At 49.8% G+C, this 25,296-nt stretch overlaps 1 protein-coding gene across 1 annotated transcript in view; it reads left to right on the forward strand.

The window, feature by feature from the left end:
- Window positions 1-3,635: 3,635 nt before the first annotated feature.
- The window catches only part of Mroh2a (maestro heat like repeat family member 2A), a 35,885-nt gene continuing 14,224 nt past the window's right edge, over window positions 3,636-25,296 (forward strand). Inside the window, exons 1-25 of the mRNA XM_027395989.2 lie at window positions 3,636-3,714; window positions 3,794-3,975; window positions 5,849-5,980; window positions 6,133-6,295; window positions 8,481-8,579; window positions 9,346-9,497; window positions 9,986-10,129; window positions 11,184-11,276; window positions 11,442-11,520; window positions 11,623-11,736; window positions 13,041-13,117; window positions 13,708-13,827; window positions 14,107-14,217; window positions 15,291-15,438; window positions 16,467-16,507; window positions 16,955-17,096; window positions 17,335-17,387; window positions 17,960-18,067; window positions 19,087-19,206; window positions 19,489-19,611; window positions 20,844-20,996; window positions 21,917-22,039; window positions 22,969-23,048; window positions 24,348-24,456; window positions 25,012-25,107. Coding sequence (XP_027251790.1) covers window positions 3,636-3,714; window positions 3,794-3,975; window positions 5,849-5,980; window positions 6,133-6,295; window positions 8,481-8,579; window positions 9,346-9,497; window positions 9,986-10,129; window positions 11,184-11,276; window positions 11,442-11,520; window positions 11,623-11,736; window positions 13,041-13,117; window positions 13,708-13,827; window positions 14,107-14,217; window positions 15,291-15,438; window positions 16,467-16,507; window positions 16,955-17,096; window positions 17,335-17,387; window positions 17,960-18,067; window positions 19,087-19,206; window positions 19,489-19,611; window positions 20,844-20,996; window positions 21,917-22,039; window positions 22,969-23,048; window positions 24,348-24,456; window positions 25,012-25,107 — 2,841 coding nt within the window. The remainder of the gene's footprint in view (window positions 3,715-3,793; window positions 3,976-5,848; window positions 5,981-6,132; window positions 6,296-8,480; window positions 8,580-9,345; window positions 9,498-9,985; window positions 10,130-11,183; window positions 11,277-11,441; window positions 11,521-11,622; window positions 11,737-13,040; window positions 13,118-13,707; window positions 13,828-14,106; window positions 14,218-15,290; window positions 15,439-16,466; window positions 16,508-16,954; window positions 17,097-17,334; window positions 17,388-17,959; window positions 18,068-19,086; window positions 19,207-19,488; window positions 19,612-20,843; window positions 20,997-21,916; window positions 22,040-22,968; window positions 23,049-24,347; window positions 24,457-25,011; window positions 25,108-25,296) is intronic.

Raw genomic sequence — 25,296 nt, forward strand, 5'->3', positions numbered from 1 at the left:
TTGTTAACAGAAGTATGCCAACCCAGAGCTTTTTGTGTGTGTGCTTAAAATCTCACTCTGAGTAAGATCCCAAGTACCCAGCCTAGATGCTAATAAAGACTTTCTGTTGGCTTAAACGGATGTCTGGTGAACACTCCACAATAAATGGAGGTGATGAGCAGCCCCAGTGGGGGGTGGAGAAGGTCGTGAATGGCACTGTTCAGGCATCGCACTGGCCTGTCCTGGGGTTCTGACAGGATACGTCCTCAGCTGCAGCCGCTAAGAGCACCACCTGTCACATTCACTGTGTTCCCTTTTAAAAGGGTCCTACCCACCCCCATCCTTCTCTCTCTCTTTCTCTCCCTCTCTCTATTTCCCCCCCTCCCTCTCTCCCTCTCTCCCCCCTCTTATCTTCTCCCCCCTCCTTTCTCATCTCTCCCGTTGCCCCTGTCTCCAGAAGCTGGTCCCTCCCTTCCCTTTCCCCTTTGATGACCCCTTTCCCTAATAAAAGAACCCCTTTGTTTGAAACCTGTAGCACAGCATCTTTCTCTCTCTCACACGCCGCTTTTCCTAAATGACAACAGTGAACAACTGTCTCTGTGCTTGTTTTGTGTTTACTAATGTATCTTCAAAGACCAGAATGAGGAACAGTGCAGAGATTTTATGGGAAAGGTGTGGAATGCAGGGAATTCATTTTAATTTTTCGTGTGTGTGTGTGTGTGTGTGTGTGTGTGTGTGTGTGTGTGTGTGTACATGTCTGATCAGGTGTATAGGCCTGTGCACATGTGTGAGCAGGCCAAAAGAGGACATTGGATTCTATCGCTTTTTACCTTATTTCCATGAAGCAGAGTCTCTCACTGAAGCTGAAACTTCCTATTTTAGTTAGGCTGGCCAGCCACCAAGACACCAAGATCCCAGGAGTCATCTAGCTCCATCCCCACAATGCTGAAGTTACACACACACACACACACACCCACACACACACACACACACACACACACCCACACACACACACACACACACACACACACACACACAGAGAGAGAGAGAGAGAGAGAGAGAGAGAGAGAGAGAGAGTCATGCCTGATTTTTTATATGGGTGCTGGGGATCAAAACTAGGGCCCTTATTCTTATGCAGCAAACGCTACCACTCACTGAGCCAGCTCTCCAGACTGGAATTCATTCTTTAACCCCCCAAATTCTAATGAGTAGACTTGGGATGGTATGAGGAGTCATGTGTTCCCTGATGTTAGAAGTTAGTAAATAGAAGTAATAGGAGTGCTCCCCTGGTTTACTTTCTAGTGTTAATGATAAGCACTGTGGAAAAAAAAAAAAAAACTACTTGGGGGAGAAAACTGTTTATTTAGCCTATACATCCTGATCAGTCAGTTGAGGGAAGCCAATGTAGGAGCCCAGAGATAGGAACTAAAGTAGAGGCCACAGAGGAGTGCTGCTTACTGGCGTGCTCTCATGGCTTTCTCAGTCTGCTTTTTTAGAGAACCCAGGACCACTTTTATAGGGGTGGCATTGCCCACAGTGAGCTAGGCCCTCTAACATAATCATTAATCAAGAAATTTTCCCTGGAGAGATGACTTGAATGTTAAAAGCACTGGCTGCTCTTACAGTAGACCTGGGTTCAATTCTCAGTTCCTACATGGTAGCTCACAGCCATCTATAACTCTAGTTCCAGATGATCCAATGCCCTCTTCTGAGCTCAGTGGGTACACATATAATATGCAGGCAAAACACCCATACACATACATACGTTTTAGAGATTAAAAAAGAGATAATATCACACAGACTTGCCTAAGCATTTTCTCAATTGATGTTTCCATTTTCCAGATGACCCTAGCTTGTGTCAAACTGACAAACGAAACAGAACAATACAACAACATAACCATATAACCAGTACAAACTCCCACTTGGCAAGATGGGCAGACTCAAGCTGGAATTGTAATGAAGGAGCCGTGGGTCAATATGACTCTGAGTCTTATTCTGTTGACCTGAAATGCATGAAGGGTGTTCCCCAAACCAATGCTTTTCATTGTACAAACCACTGATCTTGACACGCTCTCTTAGCTAGAGGTGACAGGGAGATACTTTGAGGTCCACTTGGTTTTAGAGAAAAATACCTAGTCTTCTTGGTCTTTTTGGAGTTCCTTATCTTTTGAGATTCTCCCAGTGAGAGAACACACCTCCTCACCTGGCTCATGGTTCAGCCATGAGAACACACTTCCTCACCTGGCCTGTGATCCCGTCATGAGAACACACCTCCTTATCTAGTCCTAGTGATGAAAGAGGGGTTCTTTCTCCACAGCCACACCATCATCTTTTTCTCCCCCTTCCTGCTTCCTTGACTGAACCTCTCTATACTGACTCCACCTCCACTCCTTTGACACTCAGTTGTAACCCCCACTAATGCCTTCCATTTCACAAACAGGCCACCATACATCAGCACACTCTTCTGGGTACAGAAATGTTTAGTGGCAACTTGATGTGGAGCTTTGATTTCAGCCCAGTGTACCCAAAGCTCTGGTTGACAGAACCCCAGGGAGGCAGTTGGATCTCAACGTTCTAAGGGTCTGGGATCTAACGGTGATGGTTCTGATAAAACCTCCTGTCCTGCCAGGAGTCCTGTTCCTCATGAGGATTACCATGGAGAAGCCTGATGATCTGCGGTGGACAGCGGGTCCTGTCACTGGTCATATTTTCATTGGTGCATATTAAACAAAGAACGGAGAGCTTCCTCAGTCAACATTTTGTTCTACCCAGAAGAGGACTTCGAGACAAGACCAGTATTTAGGTCCTGGGAATCCTCTAAAGAGCTATTCTGGGTTGAAGGTTGAGGAACTGGAGCTGGAGGAAGAGGGATCTGGGAGCTTTAGTCCTCCATGTGGACATCAGCGCTGGCTTGCCACTCATTAAATTGTGGGTGTTGAAAAGCCCTTGAAGTTAGTGGGCAGACTGAGTTCTGTAGTCCTAGATTTTTAATATCTAGAGAAGAGGGATGGCTCCTTCTTTTCCAAGTGTATTAATCTGTTGCTGTGTGACAAAGTGTAACTACCTTGATGGATTAAAAGAGCATCTCAGTTTCCACGTGGGCAGGAATCTGGGTGTAGCTTGTCTGGGTCCACCGCTCATGGTCTTAGAGGTTGCAGCCAAGTTGTTGGCAGGGCTACTTCCCTTTCTGGGGAGTAAGGGCCTCTTCCTAGTGCATGGGATTGTTGGCAGAATTCAGTTCCTGTAGTTGCAGGACTGGTAACCCCAGTTTCATACCACATGGTCCCTCCACAGGCAGCATGCATCACCGTTCTTTGCGTTCAACAATGACAGAATGTCTTTTTCTAGTCTGTGAAGAGTCCTGTGTGAATAATGTGATCCTGGAGGTCACAAAAGCTCCATTGCCTTTTGCCAATATTGAAACCAATCCAAGGGAGGGACTTCCTACGAGCATTGCATCTAACGTAGCCCAGTCAAGATGGGACATCCTGTTCCCTTCCTTTGTCTTATTAAACTGGTTCAAATGGAGCCACAGGTGCCCCCACACGGAAGGGAGAATTTGCAAAAGCCTGTGAACTCCTGGGAGGTCATCTAAGGGATCACTGTCGTGCTGAGTATTTATTTATCTCATCCATCCTGAAGGAGCTCGAGGAGACATGGAAAAAGCAGCCACTAAGTTGAATGAAGACATGGAGGAAACAGAGCATCACGGACCTCTAGAACCAGAGGACGATGGTAAGGAAGTCAACCACATCATCATATCACTGGTGCCCCTTGGCCACTCAATGCCACACTTACACCATCTTTGTATCAGGTACATTCTTCCAAGTCACCAACCTCCTAAACATCATGGACAGTGAATCAACAAAGACAGACACCACAGGGCCAGGCTTGGACATGCGGAAGACCTTGGCCTCAGTGATAATCACAGAGAAGGCTACCACAGATCCTTGTGTGGTGATGAATGCTCTCATCCGATGCCTGCAGATGCCAGAGGTAAGGACACCCTCCCCTCCACACCTCTTCTTAGCCCAGACACATTTAGATGCCTGTGAGTCCACCTATCGCTCAGCAAACCACCATTGGCACAGTGCTAGGGATCAAGATGCAGAAGTGGGTACCAAAAGAAGCAACTCTAACCTCCGTTGGGGTTAGAGATTTCATGTTTGGGAGACATCTCCATGCTTGGTGTGGCAGGATTTGGGAGTCACCTGACTGGGGACACTGGTCTCTGGATTGGCTGCTGTTGCAGTCTGCTCAGGTTGTCATGATAGAGGACCATGATTTGTGCGGCTGAAACACCAGAAATATATTTCCTTCCTGAAGGCCATAGCCAAGTGCCCACAGATCGGGTCTCTGCTGAGGTTCCTCCCGGCTTGGTGGCAGCTGCCTGACACCATTTTCATGTCTCCCCGCCCCCATGGAGAGAGAGAGGGTGCCATGAAACACCAGTTTCTCCAAACAGAAATCAGTCCATTTGGGTTAGAGCCCCGCCCTTCTGATCTCATTTAATCACAATCGCTTCCCAAGCCTTCTCCAAAAGCCATCCACTTAGAGGTATTACATCAACATGCGGATTTTGAGGGAATCCAAGTCAGTCAGTTTTCTACCTCAAAAGGCATTCACATGGGCAGCTAGCACACTATCGCTAGGAGCTGGTTACTGCTGGGAGGGGCAGGCTCTATAGCATTAGTCATCCCCAGACCTCAGAGCACCAGAAAGCACAGGAAAGAAAACGTGATTCTTTACCAGCCTTTTCATGCTCTTTATGTATAAAGTGTAAACTGCACATGGTGCATATACATCATACCTTGGTTTTCAAAGGTTTGTGGGCCAAGAATACTTAGGAAAATGTCTCAAAAGGCTACTGAAGGGACAATAATTATAAAGGCTGAAGACTCCGTCTAGAGCCATGAAGTACTTACTGAGCAGTTACTATGGTCTCATCGTTGCTCTACATTCAGAGTTCAGTGCCTAGACTCATGGAAGCTGCATATAAAATCACCCTCATCCCTTAAGAGTGGCTTGTCATACCCGATTGAATGTGAACCATCAGGCTGGCAAGACAGCTCAGCCAGCCAGTAAACTGCTTGCTTTGCAAACACAGAGGCCTAAATTTAATCTTCATAAAAAAAAAAAAAAACTGGGCACAGTGGTATGCTTTTTATAATCCCAGCAATCAGGGGACAGAGACAGGAGGATCTCTGGGTCTGGATGGAGGAACCAGTCCAGCTTACTCCAGGCCAATGAGAGACACTGTCAGACAGACAGACAGACAGACAGAGTAAACAGCATTTGAGGAACAACACCTAAGGTTGTCCTCTGGTCTACGTCTGCATGCACACACATGCATGCATGCACATATACCCTTCTCCTACATGCACACGGTAAGAGTCATTCTCATGTTTAGCTAGCCAGACATGGTCCTGGGCACCTAAGCCATCAGTCCAATCTCATCCTAAATCAGATCACCTTATTTGGTGCTACCCACATAGAAGTTGTGGGAGAGAAAGAAAGATGTTTCCTGTCTTGAGTCCTTAGCCAGGGAAAAGGGTACAGTGAGCCTGTCTATCGAGCTCCCAAGCTTGACAGTGCTTAGCGTGTGAAAGGCATTGTGTGCTGATCATATGACACCTACCTGGCTGAATATTGACTGAGCCAAGAGGAATAATTCGCAAGTCCTAGGAAGGGAGAGTGTTGGACGAGTGGAACGGAAAGGACTGGAGATGGAGGAGCGGAGACCTGCAACACGATGGCTGGGGAATGGGGGCTCCATGACAAAGGGAGGAGAGGCAGGGAGTGGAGGTGGCTGGTGGTGCTGGGGGAAGAAGGCTCTGCCCCTACTGCCGCCCGCCATGCTTGTTCCCAGACTTCTACCCAGCGCAAGATGATCATCTACAACATCCTGCAGGAGATCATCCAACAGGAGGGGGAGCTGGAGGAGCACTGCGTGCAAAGGCTGGTGGCCATTGCCTCCAAGGAGATGAGAGATACCACAGAGGTAGTGGGGCCTGGGTTCTACCATGCCTTCCTTCTGCAGGCCCCGGAGCTGGACTGCAGCTAAGCCTGGCCCAAGCTGTCTCATGGGACTGAGGCAGACGGAGCCTAATGGAGCCAGGAGGGTGGTAGTGGTGTCTCTCTTGTCCCCTGCAGATGGAGGGTTTTGAGACAGCTGAGGTGGCCAGCGAGACTCTGGTGGCCCTGTCCCGAAACCACTTCAGCTTGGTCATGTATGAACTGCAGCATCATCTCAAGCCCCTCAATCTCACCGATGAGTTTGTCATTGTCACCTTGGCCAAGCTGGCCAATGGCAATGGTAAGGATCTGAGATCCCTACCCAGTTCCTGGCAAGTTTGGGTTGACCTAGGGCCCCCTCTTGCTCTCTGCTCTTCAGTTTATCTGTGTTTCTGGTTCCACCCCTTCTGTTTCTCTTTCTCTGTGACCACCCTCTATGCCTGGCTCTCACAACTAAGATTCCATCTCTGTTTCTTGTTCTCTTTTTCTTTGTTCTCTCTCTTCCTCTCTTCCCCTTTCTCTCCACACACCCACACTATTTTCTGTCTCTCCACCTCTGTTTCTGTTTACTTTCTCCTCCTTCTTTTCACCTATAAAAACATGCTGAGTGAGCTCTTGGCCCATATGTGCCTGTGGTGGGCGCTGGGTCCCAGTCTTCAAAAGGGACCATAAGCAAGGAAACAAGAAAACAAACATTTATGAGATGACCGCTATGAAGAAGACAGCCAAGTTGGCTGTTTGAGGCCAGCAGAGGGGAGTAAGATAGCCAGTTAAGACTGAAAAATTGGAGAGAGTCATGTGTGTTGGAGAACATGGTGGGAGAGAACACCCCGCTTGTTGAGAATACCATGTGCAAAGGTTATAGGGCAGGAAAGAACTTGGTTTCTCTGAAGAACCAAGAGATACCTGTGACTAGAGGTGCAGAGTGAGGATATGGGCATTAAGTGAGGGATACAGGCAGGACCAGTATCCCCAGGACTCTAGGCTTCATTAAAGGCACAGTAAACTAGCCAAGGTTTCGAAGATGCAGTTGGCTGATGGAATTTGAGTTCCAGGAAGACAATTCTGGCCACTGTGCAGATGGAAAAGGGATGGGAGGTACCCGGTGGGAGAGGGCAGTGCTTGGGCTGGGACATAGTCGCTAGATAGTGGACAGCCGAGAGTGGGCCTTGGTGGATGGGACTTGCTGGAGCTCTGAATGGAGGAGTGAAGGGATTGGCAGTGGGGTGTGGAGAGTCACTCCCGAGACTGGAAATACAAGGAGCGAGTTTGAATGTTTGAAAGAAGGATCTGGTTTTGATAGAGTGCAACAGAGAGGCCAGGAGGAAATGGAATTTCTGTATGAAGAGGCCAGATGTCAGGTCTGGCTGTGGCCTTTCTGTGGCCTTGACTTGCAGGGAATAAGAGGGACCCAGCCTGGAGAAGCCCAATGCAGCAGTGTCTTAGGAGGCATCCCAAGAGCACCCCAGGGTGGTATCAGGGGCCTCGGATAAGGGCAGTACAGATGCTCTTCAATTTACAATGGGACTACATTCAAATGGACCCATGGAAAAATGAAAATATTCTTAGTTACGATGCACTGAGTCCATCTGATGCACCAACATCCTGGCTTAGCCACACAGTAGGCTGAGCTTAGTCTTTCTCTATAGGGGCGGGTTGCTTAGGCCTGTAAAAGAGGGTTGTCTGCATTGTGTCAATATAGGGAAAGGTCCAACCTCAAAGGTGGAAGCAGGGCCTTTGGCATCACTGTGAAGTCAGATCCCTGTAAGCCAGAGCCACCTGTAGTCCAAAGAAGACCAAGTTACCACATGCCCAATTCTTTAGAGGGGACAGTCGGAGGAGGGGAATATAGCCTGGGATGCTGGAGGTGGAAGCCTGGTTGGGAGCTGAGGAAAAAAGGAGGTAGCAACCGGATATTCCAGGGGCACAGAAGGGCCTAGGTTTATAGATAATAACACTATAAGACCTGGAAGCAGGCCTCAGCTAGGGAGGTAAGTGGAGAATTTGTTAATTATTAGAAGCACGGTTTTAGTTTAGATTCTGAGCAAGTGTGGAAGAGTGAAGGGGCCAGGTTTGGAGGGAAGGATGAGTCTAGAGTCTGCGTCCACCATGGGATTCTCTCCATGTCTGTGAGTCCTGTCTGCTATATTTCTCCGTGGGTCCCCACAACATCTGCCATCATCCATCCAAGACAGAGAACACTGGGTCTGCAAAGTGGGCATATGCCCATGAGACAGACATATGCCCTGTCTAGGACCCCTGTCCCGAGGCTCTCTGTCTCTCCACTCTTCTGCTCTCCTCCTCTCATGCCTTTCCCCTTCTCTTGCTTTCAATTCATGATGGGCCTCAGCCTGTTTCCTGTCATCTCAGCCATGGCAAAGGGTTTCCCAGTAGATTCTCCAATCTAAAGGTGGTTGGTGACAGGGTCACCCTCTCTGCCTTCTCCCTTCTCACCTTTTCCTCATGGCCTCTCAATTGCCCTCCAGTGTTTGAGTTCATGCCGTACATGGGCATCACCTTGGCTACCATATTCACGATGTTGAGACTTGCCAATGAAGCCAAGATGCGCCAGGTGATCTGCAGCGGTGCGTGTCCCATTTGGGCCCGGGGGTCACACTTTAACAGGGTCCCAGAGGGAGAAAGGGAATACAGAACGGGAAGTGGGTTTGCTGAATGAGAGGCATGTTGGTTCCCACCCCAGCGATTGGTTGCTCTCTTACTTTGCTTGGGTCACACCCTAGTTAGGGATTCTGTTGCTGTGATGGTCATAAGCCACATGGGGGAGGAAAGGGTTTCTTTCCGCTTACACCATGCTGTCCACTGAGAAGGGAAGTCAGGGCAGGAACAAGGAGGCAGAAACTAAAGTAGAGGCCATGGAGGAAGGCTGCTTATTGGCTTGTTCCCATGAATTGCTCAGTCTGTTTTCTTATACAAGTCAGGACCACCTGCCCCAGGCGACAGAGAAGGAAGCGGCAGGGAGTATATTCCCTGTTAGGCTTGACTCAGCCAAGTCCTTGGGGGCTAGTTATCTCTGATCATCTGGACCTGTGATTTCGACACTTGACACTAGTTTGGGCCAAAACCCCGATGCCTAAGAGAAAGAAGGTCCCGTGCATTTGCTGCTGCCTGTATTGGAATCAGGTTGTGGCCCCACACTGACTCTGCAGCCCCAAGAGGAAGGGCTTAGACATAACTGTGTGCTCAATGCTCACATGGACATAATGGGAGGGAGGCTGTACAGGGCTAGCAGAGTAGAGAGGAGGGGCTAAGAAACCCAAAGAAGGTGTACAAGGAAGGAGTGGCTCCAACTCCAATCCCTCTGGTCCTAACTGTCTGTCCTGCTGCTGGCAGCCATGGAGACCTTCTGTGAGACAGTGCAGTTCTACCTGAGGCACCTAGAGGACAGCCTATACCCAGTGATGACCGAGGATCAGTTTGCTGTGAAACTCTTCCCAATGTACCGATACTTTGTGACAGTGTGGCTGCGCCACCAGGACCTCGAGGTGAGACTTCTGTGCTCAGAGGCCCCTGAATTCCCTCGGTTACATTCCCCACAAGGTGCTGCTGCAGGACTTCTGGGTTTAGCCTCGTCCCTGGAACCCCAGAGACACTGGGACTCTGTGGAGGCTGGGTGGAGTGGAACCTGGGGGCTTTCTCCAAGTGTTAGACCTTTGCAACGGACCACAGAGAGCTTTCAGATAAGCTCTTGAGACTTGGGGGCACTTGCTCCATGCCAGGGGATCTTGCCTGTGAACATTGTGTTCATACCAACTCTATGAGGCAGGACCACTTACAAAGGAACGGAGGCACAGAAAAGTTTAGCACATGCCCAAGGTCACTTGGCTTGAGAATGGGACTCACATCTGATAGCCCCACTTCACTAACCACAGTGGCTTTAGGGTGAGGCCTGGACACTGTATGATGCTGGAGAATGTTTGAGTGGCTAAGACCCTGGCATTGCTGTGGCTCTGGGACCTCACTTTCTATGCAGGTGAAACTGGGGGTCATCAAGTCTCTAAGGCCCATGCTGAGCCTTCTCCTGCCCAATGATGATCTTCGGGAACAGGTGTATGACTATATCCCCCTGCTGCTGGCCGAGTTCCAGGGTGGCCTGGAGGCCCTCTTCATCACACAGGTGAGGACCAGACCCAAGAAACCTTATCTTCAAGAGTCCACAGGGTGCCAGCAGTCCCAACACCTGTGCTCTGCATCCCACTGGGGAACCTGACACTATCAGAAATAAGCTATCATTCCAGGTGGAAGGATCTCAAAGGGTCCAGGAGGCCATGGGGGCGCGGGGGGGGGGGGGGGCAGCAGGCATGGCTTTCCTTTAGATTTTTTCTGTAACTAAGAACCTTGGACTGTTTAGATACTTAAGCAGTTATACCCAAAGGGACTTTATTTCTAGGTAAAAGGACATAGCCTAGAGCTCCAGGTGGAACGGGTTTTGGCGCCTCTGCACTGTTGTAATTTACAAAAAGTGGCATGAGAGAGAAAAGACACCATGCAACAGGGTTCAAGCAGAGGGTTTTTTTAATTAGGGAAAGGGATCATAAAAAGGGTAAAGGGAGGGGGAGACCGGCCTCGGGACAGCAGGGGAGAGGAACAGCAGGGGAGAGGAAAGAGGGGCAGGCAGAGGATGGGAGGTGGACAGGGCCCTTTTAAAGGAGAACACAGTGAACGTGCACAGGTGGTGCTCTTAGTGGCTGCAGCTGAGGATGTATCCTGTCAGAACCCCAAGGACAGACCAGTGCAGATGTTACAGGTTCTGAGTGGGGGCCTGGGCTGGACTCATGCACACTGAAATGAAGCAAATGGGCAAGGCACGGGCCTTTACTGTAAAAACGAGAAGCAGAAACAGACAGGTCAGATCTAGGGAGCCACCTGTATATATCACTGTGGAGGAAGAATACACTTAGATTCATGCCCCTCCCCCAGTGAACAAGAGAGCCTTGAATGCCTTAACAGTGGTCCAGAGTGCACTCTCAAAGTTTATTGGGCATAGGAGTCATCCCAGACTAGTGGGAATGTAGGGCCAGTCCAGTCCATCTGCTAGAAACAGTCTCTAAGCCCAGTACATCTGGAGTGGGGTTATGGTAAGGTTGACCCATAACTCAAGTGGCCTGCTGAGCAGCAAGCAACCAGATTGGAGCAGTCTCCTTGCGGCCTTCTCCCCATCCCCTTTGCAGGTCTTGAGGCAGATTCTAGAAGCATCCGTCACCACCAGCACCCCCATCCCTCCAATGCTGCTGCACCCCATTTTCACAGAGCTGCATGTCCAGGTGAGACCAGTGAGGCCTCTCCCGAGGCAGTCAGCAGGAAACTGCCTTGGGATGTGGTTTTCCCCTCCCCTCCGCATCCTATGGGCATGCAGCCGTATCAGGCTGGACCGCTCATGTGGTCAGTGCCCTGCAAGCTCCCAACCTGCCCTGCGCACTGCCCCCTAGGTGTGCACCAAGGCCCCAGCTCAGCAGCAGTTCAGCAGTCAGAACCTGATGGAGATCGTGCACTGCTTCATAGCCCTGGGTGAGGTCTTCGGGGGACCTGGGGAGGCCCAGCCCCTTGCTGGGTGCAGCGATTGAGGCAGAGCCTGTCAGCCCTAACTGACCTGTTCCTTCTGCCCTGCAGCCCGCTCCTACCCCAAGGAGCTGATGAAGTTCTTCTTCAGCCAGGTGGAGATGAGCAAAGAGGCCATCCGCGTGGGGACACTGGCCCTGATCAGGGCAGTGGTGAGCGCAGATGGTGAGCCAGCTGGAGTGGACAGGCACCATGCGCGGAGTGTAGGGGGCGAGGTAGTGGCACTCCTGTCGGAGACACTGGCTCCCCGACCTATTTCTGTAGTTACTGTTGGGTGGGCCAAGTCTCTTGATTGCTTTTGGTTTTTCCACCTTGAATTTAATCAGCACTGTGACCCTTCCATACTTCTGCCCTAATAAGCTTGATTTTCACAGTTAGCCCGAATCCTGCTGCTGACCTCCAACTCTGTCGGAGGCTGGTTGTAAGGTTGACCTCAACCTTTCAGGCATAACCCCAAGTTCACAGACTTAACGTTTACCCTCAATACCCTCTTCTGACCTTCGCAGGCACCAGGTATACGCCTTGTGCGGACATTCATTCAGGCAAAGTGCTCATACACACAAAATAAAAATAAAATAACCAGCCAGGCATTGGTGGTGCATGCCTTTAATCCCAGCACTCAGGAAGCAGAGGCAGGCGGATCTCTGTTAGTTGGTGGCCAGCCTGATCTACAGAGCGAATGCCAGGATAGGCTCCAAAGCTATACAGAGAAACCCTGTCTCTAAAAACCATAAATAAATAAATAACCAAACCATTAGTACACAAATTGTTTGGGGGCTGGATTTAGCTTGTGAGCTATTCTTTGCTTGTTACTAGCTAGAAACCAGCTCCTCACACTTCATTGATGGGTTCAAATTGCTAAACAATTCTGGGTGCTTAGTTGAATAGGGACTGAACCTTGGGTTTCACAATCTTTTTTACAATTGTCTCAAATGATAATTGTCCAAAAATAATTAGGCCAAGATATTGCACTAAATCAAAACATTAGAGCATCCTAGACGAAGAGCTAGGGCTATGCCTCTGTGGTTAAGGTGCTAGTCATCCAAGTATGACTACCTGTGTTCAGATGCCCGACACTCCTGTAAAAAGCTGACTATAACAGCTTATGTCTATGACCCACACTGGGATGGGGGTCAGAAACAAGTGGATTCCCTGGAACTCATTGGTCAGCCAGCTTAGCTGAACTAAACTCAAAGTTCAGCGAAAGATCCTGTCTCATGAACAAGGTGGAGAGTGCTAGAGGAAGACATAGGGCATGAACCTCTGACCTGCACCTGTGTGCACATGGGTTCACGGGAGTCTGCTCTTGGTAAAAGAAGTCTGTGCTCAGAAAGAGCCTGCCAGTGAGGTCCTAAGGAAGTGACACCCAGCCTATGGTCTGTGAGAGGGGACTGAATGCGACTTGTCAGGGACAAGCCATCTAATATCTTCCTGAGCCATAGTTCCCCAGGCTGGTCTTTCTCTTTCAGACCCCAAAATGAACATCAAGACCATCTATCTGGCCATCCGGGTTGTCAAGAACACTCTTTCTGACACTCGGTCCAAGGTAATAGGAAGGTGACCCTGCCCTGGTAGTTAGGGCTGAGGGGTGGAGGCCTCAGATGGAGTAGTCTGGATTGGGGACAAGGTTCCCCAAGGTCTAGAGTTTGTGAGTTCCTACAGGCTTGGTTCAGCTGTCTCTATAGATGTCCCCGTCTCTTTGACTGGACTCCCAGAGCTCAGCCTGGTGTTTGGCTCTGGATCTCTGCATCTGCTTCTGTCAGTTTTTGGATGAACTCACATCTGTCTTCAAAATCTGGAAGCCACGCGGACACGAGAAAAACTACTAGTTTTGTGCCCCACCCCCGCCACAGTGTGTTTTACTGTGTACCTGAGGGAGACCAGAGGAAAAACAATGGGTTTCCCAGACAATGCTGCTAAGACTAAGAATGGGATGAAGATGTCTATGAAGGGCCCAAATGAGACACTCATATTCCAACATGAGGAACGGGTGATGGCCAGAGTGGCTAGTAGCCAGCTGTTCCCTGAAATCCCTTCCAGCCAAGAGCACCCACAGTTCCCAGGGGTCTTGTGTCACAAGATTATTGGGTGCAGGCCTCCATACTGAAGCCTGCCTCTTCCCAACTGTCCCCACAGGTACGGATGGCAATTCTACGTATCATTGGCCAGCTGGTTCTATCAGGCTTCCAGGAAAAGATCAAAGGCTGGGGTCTGAAATATGTGTCTGTTCAGCTTACCTTATCTACCTACAAGCTGGTGAGTGACTTCCAACGCTCACTCCATGGGACAGTTGCACTTTAGAAATGGATTACTAAGTGCTGGGCAAAGGACTCCTCACTGAGTACCTGTTTTCACCTGTGTAGGCTCATAGTATCAACCAGACTTAGGCAGTCTTCCAGGCATGAGGCCCAGGCACAGCCCTTAATATCCTAGGACCCAGTGTCTGGGCAGGGAGCCCCCTGGGGAGCAAAGTATACTACCCCTGAGAGCATGGCCAACCCTCACCTGCAGGAATATCTTGGTTCTGTCTTCTAGACAAACCGCCGGGAATGCTTTTATCAGAGGGACTTGGAAGAGAAGATGGTCCACAAAGTAACCATGGATACCGTGAAGATCATAACTTCTTCTATCAGTGGCATGACCAATGTGAGTTCATTCCACACTCAGTGGGCTACTATAGCCATGACGATTGCTCCTGGCCACATTTTGAAGGCTGGTAGAGAAACCTAGCCATTCTCCATCTCTGAACCCCCAGTGACTATAGCAGTGACTGGCAGACAGTATGTAGCGCTTGCCCTTTTGCTTGAAGTATGTCCATTATTTTAAAGTTCCTCTGGGGGCACTCTACAGTTCAGTGAGTTCAGCAAGAAAGACTTGATATGACCTCAGGGTTACAGGAGAAGTAAGTGTACCAGATTTCAATTGCAATAGATGAGACACAGCAACAAGACGTGAAGAAAAACGACAGCGTCAAGAAAGGAATGAATGATTGTCCATGAAGTAAAGCCATAGGTGGGCTACTTCCTATCTCATGGCAACTGGAGATGTGAGCTAGAGGCTGCAAGCTAGAGGGTGCAAGGTAGAGGCTGCAGACTAGAGGCTACAAACTGGAGGCCGCAGACTGTAGGCTACAAACAGGGAGGGTGCAAGCTGGAGTTGTAGGCAGCAGAGAAAGCTGTTGTTTGGGGGCAAATTTTCTTTTTCTGAAGTGTTCTGCTCTTCAGGCCTTTGGACTGCCCACATTCAAGGGCAATCTTCTTTATGGACTGTGGGCTTTCATCACAGCTATGTGACATGCACACAGTCGTGCTGGACTAGTATTTGGTTTAATAGTAAATGGTACACTTGCCCAGTCAAATTGACAAACCTGAGCATCATAACTGGAAAGAACCACTGGATTACCTGAACTAGTTAGCAACTCTGGAACCTGGGGGAAGGCCCGGTCAAAGGATGTAGTGGCTATAGAGTAGATGTGATGCTGCCAGGGCTGGGTGGATGCCGTCTGGATGCCTCTAAAGGTCCAGGGTGGGCAGGAAAGTCAGTTGAGGGCCGAGCCCGTGAGTATTTTGGATAGATTACAGATAAGATCCACACCTACCACAGCTACCGGGATGGAATCTACAGAGTTTTAACCTGAGTGGAGCCTGGCTAATACTGGGGAGCCCTGGGATATCTACATATACCTAACCCTGTGCCCCTTCTCCCCATTTCCGCCCCAGGAGTTCTGGGTAAGACTCCTGTGCTACATCATGGAGACCGACTACACAGAGGCGCTGACCCCCATCTGCATCAGCCTCACGAACCTGGCAGAGAACCAGATTCATGGCAAAGACACGGAGGCTGGAATGGCTGGAAAGAGCAAGCATGGTGGGTGGCATCCCTGGGTCAACCAGTCGGAATGGGCATGCGGACTGACTCCTTGTGACCCCTTCTCACAGCGTCTTTATCAACCAAATTGGCCCTTCTCCAGGAAACGTCCAGAATCCTCCCTGCCATGTCTGGAGAGGGGTTAAATCCCTGCAGACTCCCTCCTGCTAGCTCATTAATTGTATCTCCCCAGCTTTCATCCTGGGCAGGGGAAAGGAGGGAGCTCCTGAACCTAGCTTGTGGCCTTTATGGGTCTTTGCCCTACCCAACTTCTCTTAGCCATCTGGAGGAACTGTAGCATCCCAATCAATTCTTCTGTCAACTGACCCTATGTGGTCCACTTGGGGCAGGCACTGGCAACACACGCCCTCAAGTGACCATGCCTATCTGCATCATGTCACTGCTCTCCTCCTTCCCTACTACTTTTGGGGCTGCTCTCACAGCCCTGAGTCTTCACAGGGTGCAGCATGACCGGGGGTATGGGAATTTAGGGGGCTCTTTCCTATCCAAGGATGACAGAGGGCAGGGCCTGCTGTCTGAGTGCAAGCTGAGAAGCTTAAGTGATCCGTGTCACTGTGACCTTTCAACCAACACTGACTCTTCTGCAGCAGCCCAGCCCTTGTGCCTCTATTTTCCTTCCATCTGAGTGCTGTTGCTTTGCTTTCCAGGGCTCAGCTGATCCCCAAAGCTTATAGACTAGACACGGGGGAGTCAGGGTGGGGAATCAAGTTACTGTTAGCTGGGAAGAGGTCAAGGTGTACAGTCGGAGGCATGACATTGCTCTGGCAATGTCATTCACAACCTGAAAAGACATCATCTAGGCCCAGCCTATGGGCCAAAATTTCCCTCCTTTCTGGAAGGAGCCAATGATATTCTTCATAAGAAAACCCCTAGGCAGATCCAGTCTTCACCTGGGGTGAGGATAATACTAATAGTTCTGGGAAGTCACCTTCAGGGGTGCCTCCCTTGGGGGATATAGGACATGTCTTGGCATCGATCCTCATCTGAGGTTCTTCTTGCTTCCTCAGTGGACCTGCCTGCGCCCCAGAAGCTTCTGGCCCGTCTCCTGGTGAGTGACTACTTGCTGGCCCAGCACATCTGTTCACAGTGACACCTCTTCCTTGAGTTTATTCTGAGTGCTCCAGAGGGAGGAAGGAGTAGGGATGCAATAAGAAAGCTGGATGCTGGGCAGAACATCCTGAGATCCTGAGGTCTGTGCTGTCCTTCTTGAGAAGATACACCAGGGACAGTGTGCTCAGGTGTCTGGGGACCTGGCCGGGATCTGCTCTCAGATTCCTATGCCAAGAATACCACAGCCCCAGGTAGACTCACTCAGTCCTGTGGACACTAATCAATGCTCTATTGAGTCTCAGGGTCAGGGAGAAACCCAGGTCTGGCCTCTCATCACCTTCCTTCCCACAGTGCCCTCTACCTCTTTACAAGGAAGACAGTGACCGCCAAGATAGGGAGTAGATGTCTGACCCCTGCTCCACTGACTTATTGTGGTGGCCTCCAGGTGCTGATGTCATCACCCTACAAAGGAGAAGGTCGTGGGATTGCCATGCTCAACCTCCTAAGGACCCTGAGTCAGAGCATTGCCCCCTCCATGGCTGACATGTGGGAGCAGGAGATCCCACTGCTGGTCCAGTACCTGGAAGGTGATGTGCCCACTCTGTGTGCACACTGGGGCACTTACTAGTCATGTGGCCTGAATAACAAGAACCCAGGGCCTGGTGGACCTGAACAGACCTCCTTTGGTCTTCAGAACTGGATGCCTGTCTTGGGTAGATGGGAAGGGAAATACTGAATGTGATGAGTTCATTCATGGAGGCCTCAGATACCCAGTGGGAGCAGAAGATGAGGGCAGCCTGTGAGACCATGCATATTCTCCTGCAGAGCACACTGAGTTCACCTGGAACCAGAAAGTCTGGGAGGATAAGCTAATTCAGGTAAAGAGGTGAACTGTCTTCTGGCGCCAGAGTAAGGGAGAAGTGAAGGAACCCGCGGGAGGGCACCTGATGGCATTGGCATGTGGACAAGTCTAGGGTCGTGTGAAAAACACGTTTCCCCTGTCAGAGCAGACTTAGCAAGATGTGCCTATAAAATGAGATGTTACAAGTTATGATATCTTTATTCAAATAATACCAGCCAAGCACAAGCCAGAGTGTGCCCACAGGCACACCTGTAGCTAGCTCCTAGGAGGTGGGGTTACAGTGTCTCCCTACACGCCTATGTCTGTGTGTATGAGGAAGTGAGCCAAGTGCTTGGAAAAGCAGCAGGGACAACCTGCTTTTCCAGGACAGCCCTGACTTCCCAGTGACCTCTAAAGCCACAGCCATGCTTCAGACACACAGAATGTTAGTGCTGGGTTGGAGATCCATTGACTGGATATTTCAGAGATTTACAGAAGGTGGCCCAGAAAGAACAAGGCCATATTGGGGTCACATAGCATTCCCAGAGCTCAGCTGAGAGCAAGGCTCGGGTCCCTGGCCTCTGCCCACCAAAGACTTCTACTTGCCAGTTTCTGAGAAACTCCCTCAAGAAGACCCGTGGCACCAGCTGGAGCCTGCGCCTCAGCAAAGAGCTGAACAACCAGATCGAGACCTTCGACAGCCCCTCTTTGGAAAAGGTTTGTCCTTACAGGGACCTCGTAGTTAAGACAGGGAGGGACCTCTGGGGATGGGAGTGGCTCATGATATTTATATCAGATCAAATGGCCCCAGGACTACCAGAAGCAGAAGAAATAAGGAGAGGAAATGATCTAGTCCAGTGATTTTTTTCCCCCTAGATTCTTATAAAAATCTCTTTTGTTTGTCTTCAACATTCTGGTCCATGGTCACATGTACAATATTTTTATTGGAAAATATTTTTTTCTTAGTCTTTCTTTGTAAAACTGTAAAAAATAGTTGAAAGATATCAGAGAGGATCGTGGTAATTAGAAAGCATCCCATGTTCATGGATAGAGTTAAGGTGGTGACCCCCCCATGTAGTCTATCACCAGACTCTGCATTGCCTCCACCAAGACCCAAAGCTGCCATCTCCTCAGACTGACACATCAAAACAAGGACATTCCACCTCTTTCTGGTCTTATCTGATGTCAGGAAGTAACTGGATTTGTGGGTAGGAACATATTCGATTGAACTTACATAGGAAAGGAGTTGCCTCCTCTGTTAAAATGCATAATATGCCTGTCCTTACACATTTTGATTCCCCAGAACAAACTGGATATTTATTTTAAAGGATGCAGAAAATGCATATAAATATCTGTTTAGAAAAGATCAGGACTGTGTGTTAGGAATACAGCTGGGGCGGGACGTAGGGCCTTGGTGGATCCCATGGCTGGCGAGGGACAAACGGCAGGTGAGAGACAGAGACCTACAGACAGAACTTCTGTGGAAGGGTTATTGGGGGAAGGTAAGGGAGTAAGGGAAAGGAAGAGAGAAGAAAGGAGGGGTAGGGAGACAGAGAGGCTGCCTTCTCCGAGAAACAGCAGAAAGAGAGCAGAAGTGGGAGGAGCTTGCCAGTTTCCCAAGGGGCAGGTCTAGGATTGCCTGGATTATTGCACTGTGTATCGAGTGCTCGCCAGTAGTGCCCCCAGAGTCAGTGAGTAGAAAGGCCTGAGGTCTTTCCTCCCTCCCACCTCTCTAGGGCTTTCTGTACAGGGCCTTGGGCTTCACCTTAGGCATGGGCCTGGAGGCTGACAGGGTGGAGGTGCTGTTGCTGGAGCTGCTGTACAAGACAGACTACAGCAACGACTTTGACCGGGAGGTGAGAATACCCTCGGCCCCTTTTATCTACAATCTTCTGTGATCTGGGAGGTATTTGGGTTTATGTGCCTGTGTGTGTGTGTGTGTGTGTGTGTGTGTGTGTGTGTGTGTGTATGTGTGTGTGTGTGTGTGTCTGTGTGTGTGTGTGGTATGTGTGTGTGTGTGTGTGTGTGTGTGTGTGTGTGTGTGTGTGTGTGTGTGTGTGTGTGTGTGTGTGTATGTGTGTGTGTGTATGTATATATATATATGCCGCTCACCCTCACCCTGGCTGGCTTCCCTGCAGGGTGTCATCCTGTGCTTCGGCCTGTGTGCCCGGGGCCAGGTAAAGACAGTGCTCAATGTGCTTCATGACTTTGAGGAGAGGATCCAGGAATCAGAGCAGTCCTGGCAGATTGGTGCCTGGAGGGTAAGGCTCCTCGCTGTAGGGCTTGTTCTTGGGCCTTGAAGACAGGGCTCCCAGGGAAGAAACAAAGATCTTTCGGGGAACATCTGGAGTCATTCACACCTGGGCCACACCTGAGGGAGTTGGAGTACCAGTGATGGCCACACAGCTTCCCCAAGACATCTCCACAACATCCCCGATGGGCAGTTATGGTGTGAGGTCTAGCCTGTTGCTTGACTGGCAGCCCTTTTGCTCAAGGTAGCCAAAGAAACAAGGTTGAGCCCAACAACTACCAACTAGGGGGTTAAATTGTGAATCCCTGTAGTCCCTTCTTTATGGTAAAATGAACATCAGAAGGAACCCTCTCCACAAGAATTTAATGGATCCATCATTGTCACAATGGCGATTTTAACTGCTCTTAATAGTGTTTACCTAACACTTAGCCAGCCCCCACCCCCAGCGTGAAATGGCATCTGCTGAGGTGCCTAAGTATGACAGGTGCAGCCAGTCTCTGCTTAGGGGTGTCCATACCAGCCTCCTCTCACAGCTAATGGGTGGTCCTGGCATGTGTCATAGGATTGAAGTTTCACAGGGTGGCAGATCCTGGTCCGTCTGGTCCAGTCTTTCTTGCCCAATGCCTGACATATGCTTTGTTCCCAATAAAACTGCTAATGTATATGTGTTTGAGGAAATGAACGAGTGCTTTAGCACCCACAGAACAGTCCACTGAAGCCCCTATATTGACTTAACAGCTTCTTCAATCAGCGACTGTCCCCCACGAAGACTGTGTAGTGCCTGTTCCCTCCTGGTTTCAAGTTGAGCACTCCCTGCTCCCTGGTGGTCTTTTACTTTTTATTTTTTCCCATGTGTGTGGTATGAATATGTCCATATGCATGTTTGCGCGTGCAGAGGCGTACTGTGGGGGTGTGTCTATGCAGGTTCACATGTGCGTGCGTGCGTGCGTGTGGAGACCTTAGCTCGATCCTCATTCCCTCTTCTGCTTGTTCACTGAAACAGGATCTCTAGTCAAACCCAGAGCTTGCTGGTCTGGCTAACCTTACCAGCCAGCCTGCTCTGGGGATCCTGTGCCTGCCTTCTGAGGCTAGAATTACAACTGGGCTGTAATTACACTGACCCAGCATTTACGTGCGTTATGGGAATCTAAACCCCAGTCCTCAAACGTGTGTGACAATGACAGGCATTTTAGCCACGGAGCCGTCTCCCCAGTCACCTTACCCTCTTTCTCTCTCGTGCAGAAGGACCATCCCTGGAGGAGAGAGACTGTGAAGTGTGCCCTTATGGTGATGTACAGTTGTGTGTCCTCTTACTGCCACCCCCAAATGCTCCTCACCCATGTGGACAACCCCATCACTGCTAAGATCGTCCACCACTATTCCAGCAGCTGCCAGGTAGCCCACATACGGTTCTGGGCCCCTTCTTAAAGTACGGTGGTGGAGAGCCAGCCTGCATAGTGCACGGGGCACTACACTCAGGAGGTGTCTGGGGGTCCTATTGGATCACCCTCTGGAGACTACATTGCTCACACTTGAGGTTTGGGGTCACACTTGGGACAAGGGAGCAGTCCTCCCCTGCGTGCTGCAGGTGACCGTGGGTTCCCAGAAGTACAAAGTGAACCTCAGTTCTTCCCATACGCTCTTACTCTCTCACCCTCACCTCTGACCTATTCATTTATATGTAGGAGAAAAAGTGGACTGTGTTCAAAAAGACACAGGAGTATGGGTACTTTCTTGGAATGGCAAAGTAGATGAAAGTGGAAGAATTTATTTTTCAAAGCTGTGGCAAAATACATATAGTGGGAGGTGGGGAGATGACTCAGTCACTAAAAGTGCCTGCTGCACAAGCATGGGGCGGGGGGGGGGCTAAGTTCAGGTCCCCAGCACCCATGAAGAAGCTAATCATGGCAGCAAAGATGTACTCTTAGTGCTGAGGGTGTGGAGTTTGGCTGAACTGTGAGCTCCAGGCTTAATCAGAGATCCTGTCTCAAAAAATAAAATAGAGAGTGAATGAGGAAGACACTCAGCATTGGCCCTCGGCTTTCACATGTACATATGCATACATACACAGGAGCCATGTCTTCACATGCAAGCAAACATGAGCCATGAAAAGATACACAGAACATAACACTGTGGCCATTTTCAATACCCGGTGCACTGTGAAAACAGACAGGTGAGGAGCTGTCACTCAGAGCATCCCTGATGTGGAGGTTTCTTCAGAGAAGAGGAAGGATTCAGGAGAGAGGGGCATGGCTCAGGGCTCCTGGGAGTCCTTTGCAAACAGATTCTCCCTCACATTCTTCCTCTGGGCATAGGACATCAGCCTCAAAATGGCCTTCATGAAGAGTGTTGTGGAGGTCACCAACGCCATCAAAAGCATCAAGGACCTGGAAGAGTTCCAATTTACCCACAAGTCAGCTCTTACTAGCCTCATTGTTGTGAGTGGGGCAGGGATCCCCAGTGGACAGAGCTCCCCAGTCCCGGGTGGCCTGGAATCTAGCTCTCTGATTGTGCCCTGGTTGAGGTTCCTTGGGGATGCCTATGAGATATCTCTGGGGGCTGTGAAGCCTTCCTGCCCAACTCTTGATTTGCCCTGCTGGACTATAGGCTCTGAGAACAACTTTGGTATATCATAGGGGGCTTCACGGTCACAAAAGAATATGAAAACTAGGGCAGGAACCTTGTTAGACTTGTGCCCAATGGTGCCCAGAAGAGGCTAGCTCAGGGACCAGCAGACAGAGGCCCAGTCAGGATGGGTGGGAGTGAGGTGGTGAGAGCTACAGTCTTGGTGCTTTTCCACAGGAAGAGACTTTGTAGACAGAGGCCATTTAGAGCCAGGATTTAGAGTATCGTTTGCACAGAACTTCAGTGAATTTAGAAAGAGTCAGCTAGCTACAGGATAATGGAACCCATGCATCAGCCAACTCCTGGTCCCCAAATGTCCCCACTCTCTCAAAGCTGACAAAAGATGGGGTCTTGGAAGACCACCTATACTGCCCCAGAAGCAGTCCTTGGGGAAAGTGAGATGCTGGAGGAACAGGGAATTGGGCATTCATTGGCTCCCCATCACTTTACAAAAACCTGACACAGGCTGTTGAAAAAGCATCTAGTCTGATATAGGACAAGGGAACTTGGGCTTGAGAAAGTGCCTTTTGTGTGGCTAAGGACAGGCATCAAGTCATTGGTGGCCCTGGGGGTGGGAAGCCTAGGCCCACTGTGTGTCTTCCTCCCTCCCCTGTGCTTTGCTGCCAAATGAACCTTGAAGAATGTGGGCCCTCTTTATCCTGGCACCAGATCATGTCACTGCCCTTTGTGCCTTTACTCAGCTTCTGGGTGACCAACAGTTCACCCTTCTTGTGCCTGACAGGCCATCATCAAAGCAGAACCACCTGACCACTTGGCTTCTCCAGTGAGGTCAATGGCCATGGATGCTCTCTCGAAACTGAGGTGAGCTCGGGCGGGACCTGCCAGAGCGCCTACTGCCTCTCGATGATAGGACAAGGTCTGTGACCGCCCTGTGCTACTTCAAGCCTTCTACCTCCTCTTTCCACCTCAGTGGCAGTGGTGTTGGGCAGTAACTCCCTGAGATAATGGTCTAGCTCAGTAGGTAGGGTCCATCCCTCTTTAGACTCCTCGGAAAGTTTTTCAAGTTGGGTGCTTCTCCTGAGATAAGGAGGTATGTCAGGTATGTGGGCTGTTCTTAGCAGGGCTATGGAGGGCAGATTTTGAAGATGTTCTGTTCCCCTGGGGGTGGGTCACCAATTGTTATACTCTAGGCAAGGCCTGGGAAGGACCTGGAAAAAAGACAAATGCATACAAACAGAATTATGGGTAAGAGTTGATAGAAGAATGTGCTCGTAGGTGACCAACCACCTTCTTTAATTCTAAAGGAGGGTCTGCCATGAAAATATAATTCAGATTCTGCACAATTGGGGTTGTCAAAAAGGTTGATGCAGGCTGCCAGTTGACCTTTGACTTGAGTTTAAGCAGGATGACTAGGTTTGAATGGGAGTTTGGCCCCCTCCCCCAGAGTGATTGGTGAATAGGCAGGAGGAGTTTATCAAGTCAGGATGTCTCAGCTCTGCAGCACAATGGAAGCCTCCAAGAAGCTGTTAATAGAACTAATACACCGATCTTGCCCCAGTCTAATGTGTAAGGTGCCCTAGAGCCTGGACATGGTCCCTAGGAGTCCTTAAAAAGATGTTCAGGTAATTTCAATGAACAACCAGGACTGTGAACTAGAATTTGTGCCAGGGCTAGAGAGAGAATGAGCCAGCAATGTGCTGGCTACTACCCTGGAGTGTTTACTCAGGCTGGAATGCTCCCATGGGCTTTGATTCAGTAGGTTCTCTCCATGTGTAATCCTAGAGTCTACACTGATGATCAACTCCAAGCTTTTGTTGCTGCTCCAGTCATGATACCGAAAATCCCAGACCATGACCAGGCTGGGAGGGCTGCTGTGGTGGTTGTGATCTGGGAGGAAGGAGGTTCCTAGGCTCAGAGAGGCATCAGGAAGTGAAAGAGTGAGCCTTGCGATCTCAAATCCTGCTTCCATCACAGACACAGTACTGAATGCTGGTGGTCAGGCAGAACAGGGTTCCTAGTCAGGGAAGCATATCTGAGCCCCAAGCCAAGGTGCTAGGTCCTTCACTCAGTCTGTGACATGCCTCCCTTGCCCAGTGGGCAGTGGTCAGAGTGGGCTTAGCTCCTAGTGACCACTCCTGCTGCTGACCCTTCTTTCCTTAGCACACTGAAGCCTTTCTACTCCTCAGAGGAAAGCATCGAGCTGATGGATATCAGCATACACACTGTTATTTCTCTCCAACCCCCAGGGGAAGACAATGATTCCATTAAGGTAGGTTCCTCAGTGAGGCCTCCTTGTTTTCTGGGCCAGAACTTGGAAGTTTACACTGGCCTAGGCAGGCTCCACTTTCCCAAACCACCTACAACACAGCAATTTGGAGCAGCTTCATTAGTAAGTATGAGCTAATGCTAGCTGCTGTAACAGGTAAGCCCAGAAACCTCAGTGGTTTAAGTAGATTTAAGTTTCTTTCTCATCTCTGTTGAGCCCAGTGGTGAGTGGGCCGTTATGTACGAAGATGCATCCTGGAGTTGTCAGGGACCCAGTCTGATAGAGGTCTCAGTATCTTCAGCAAATGATTTTAAAGGTCTCTAGATAAGAGGATGAGAACAGATGCAGAAAATTCATGCACCGTTTGCCTTCCTCCCACAAGCAACAATGCTTTCCTATAGCCCCACTTTGATGCATCTCATCTCCCAATCCAGACACAGAGACATCTGCAGAGTACTAGTAAGTGGCTGTATATGCCTTTCATGGCTGCACAATGCTCTCTCTCTCTCTCTCTCTCTCTCTCTCTCTCTCTCTCTCTCCATCTCCTTTCTCTCTCAGACCCTGTATGCAAATGCCCTGAATTCCCTGAAGCAGCTGATGGAAGGCCTCCTGCAGAGGCAGCTGGACCCCAAGGGGCTGCAGGAGACTGTGCATGTGAGTCACCTGGCAGAGGGGTGCAGAGCCAGAGGTGGCCACCACCCTTCCTGGAGAGCGACCTGAGAGCCAGACTGTGGGAAATGGCTTGTGGTTTCAGAACTTTTAGTTTATGGCTGTCTGCTTTCACTGCTTTGGGCTTGTGCCAAGACAGTCCATCATGACAGAAGGGCAAGGCAGAAGTATGTC

This window comes from Cricetulus griseus, chromosome 2, assembly GCF_003668045.3.
Source record: "Cricetulus griseus strain 17A/GY chromosome 2, alternate assembly CriGri-PICRH-1.0, whole genome shotgun sequence".
Taxonomy (NCBI): Eukaryota; Metazoa; Chordata; class Mammalia; order Rodentia; family Cricetidae; genus Cricetulus; species Cricetulus griseus.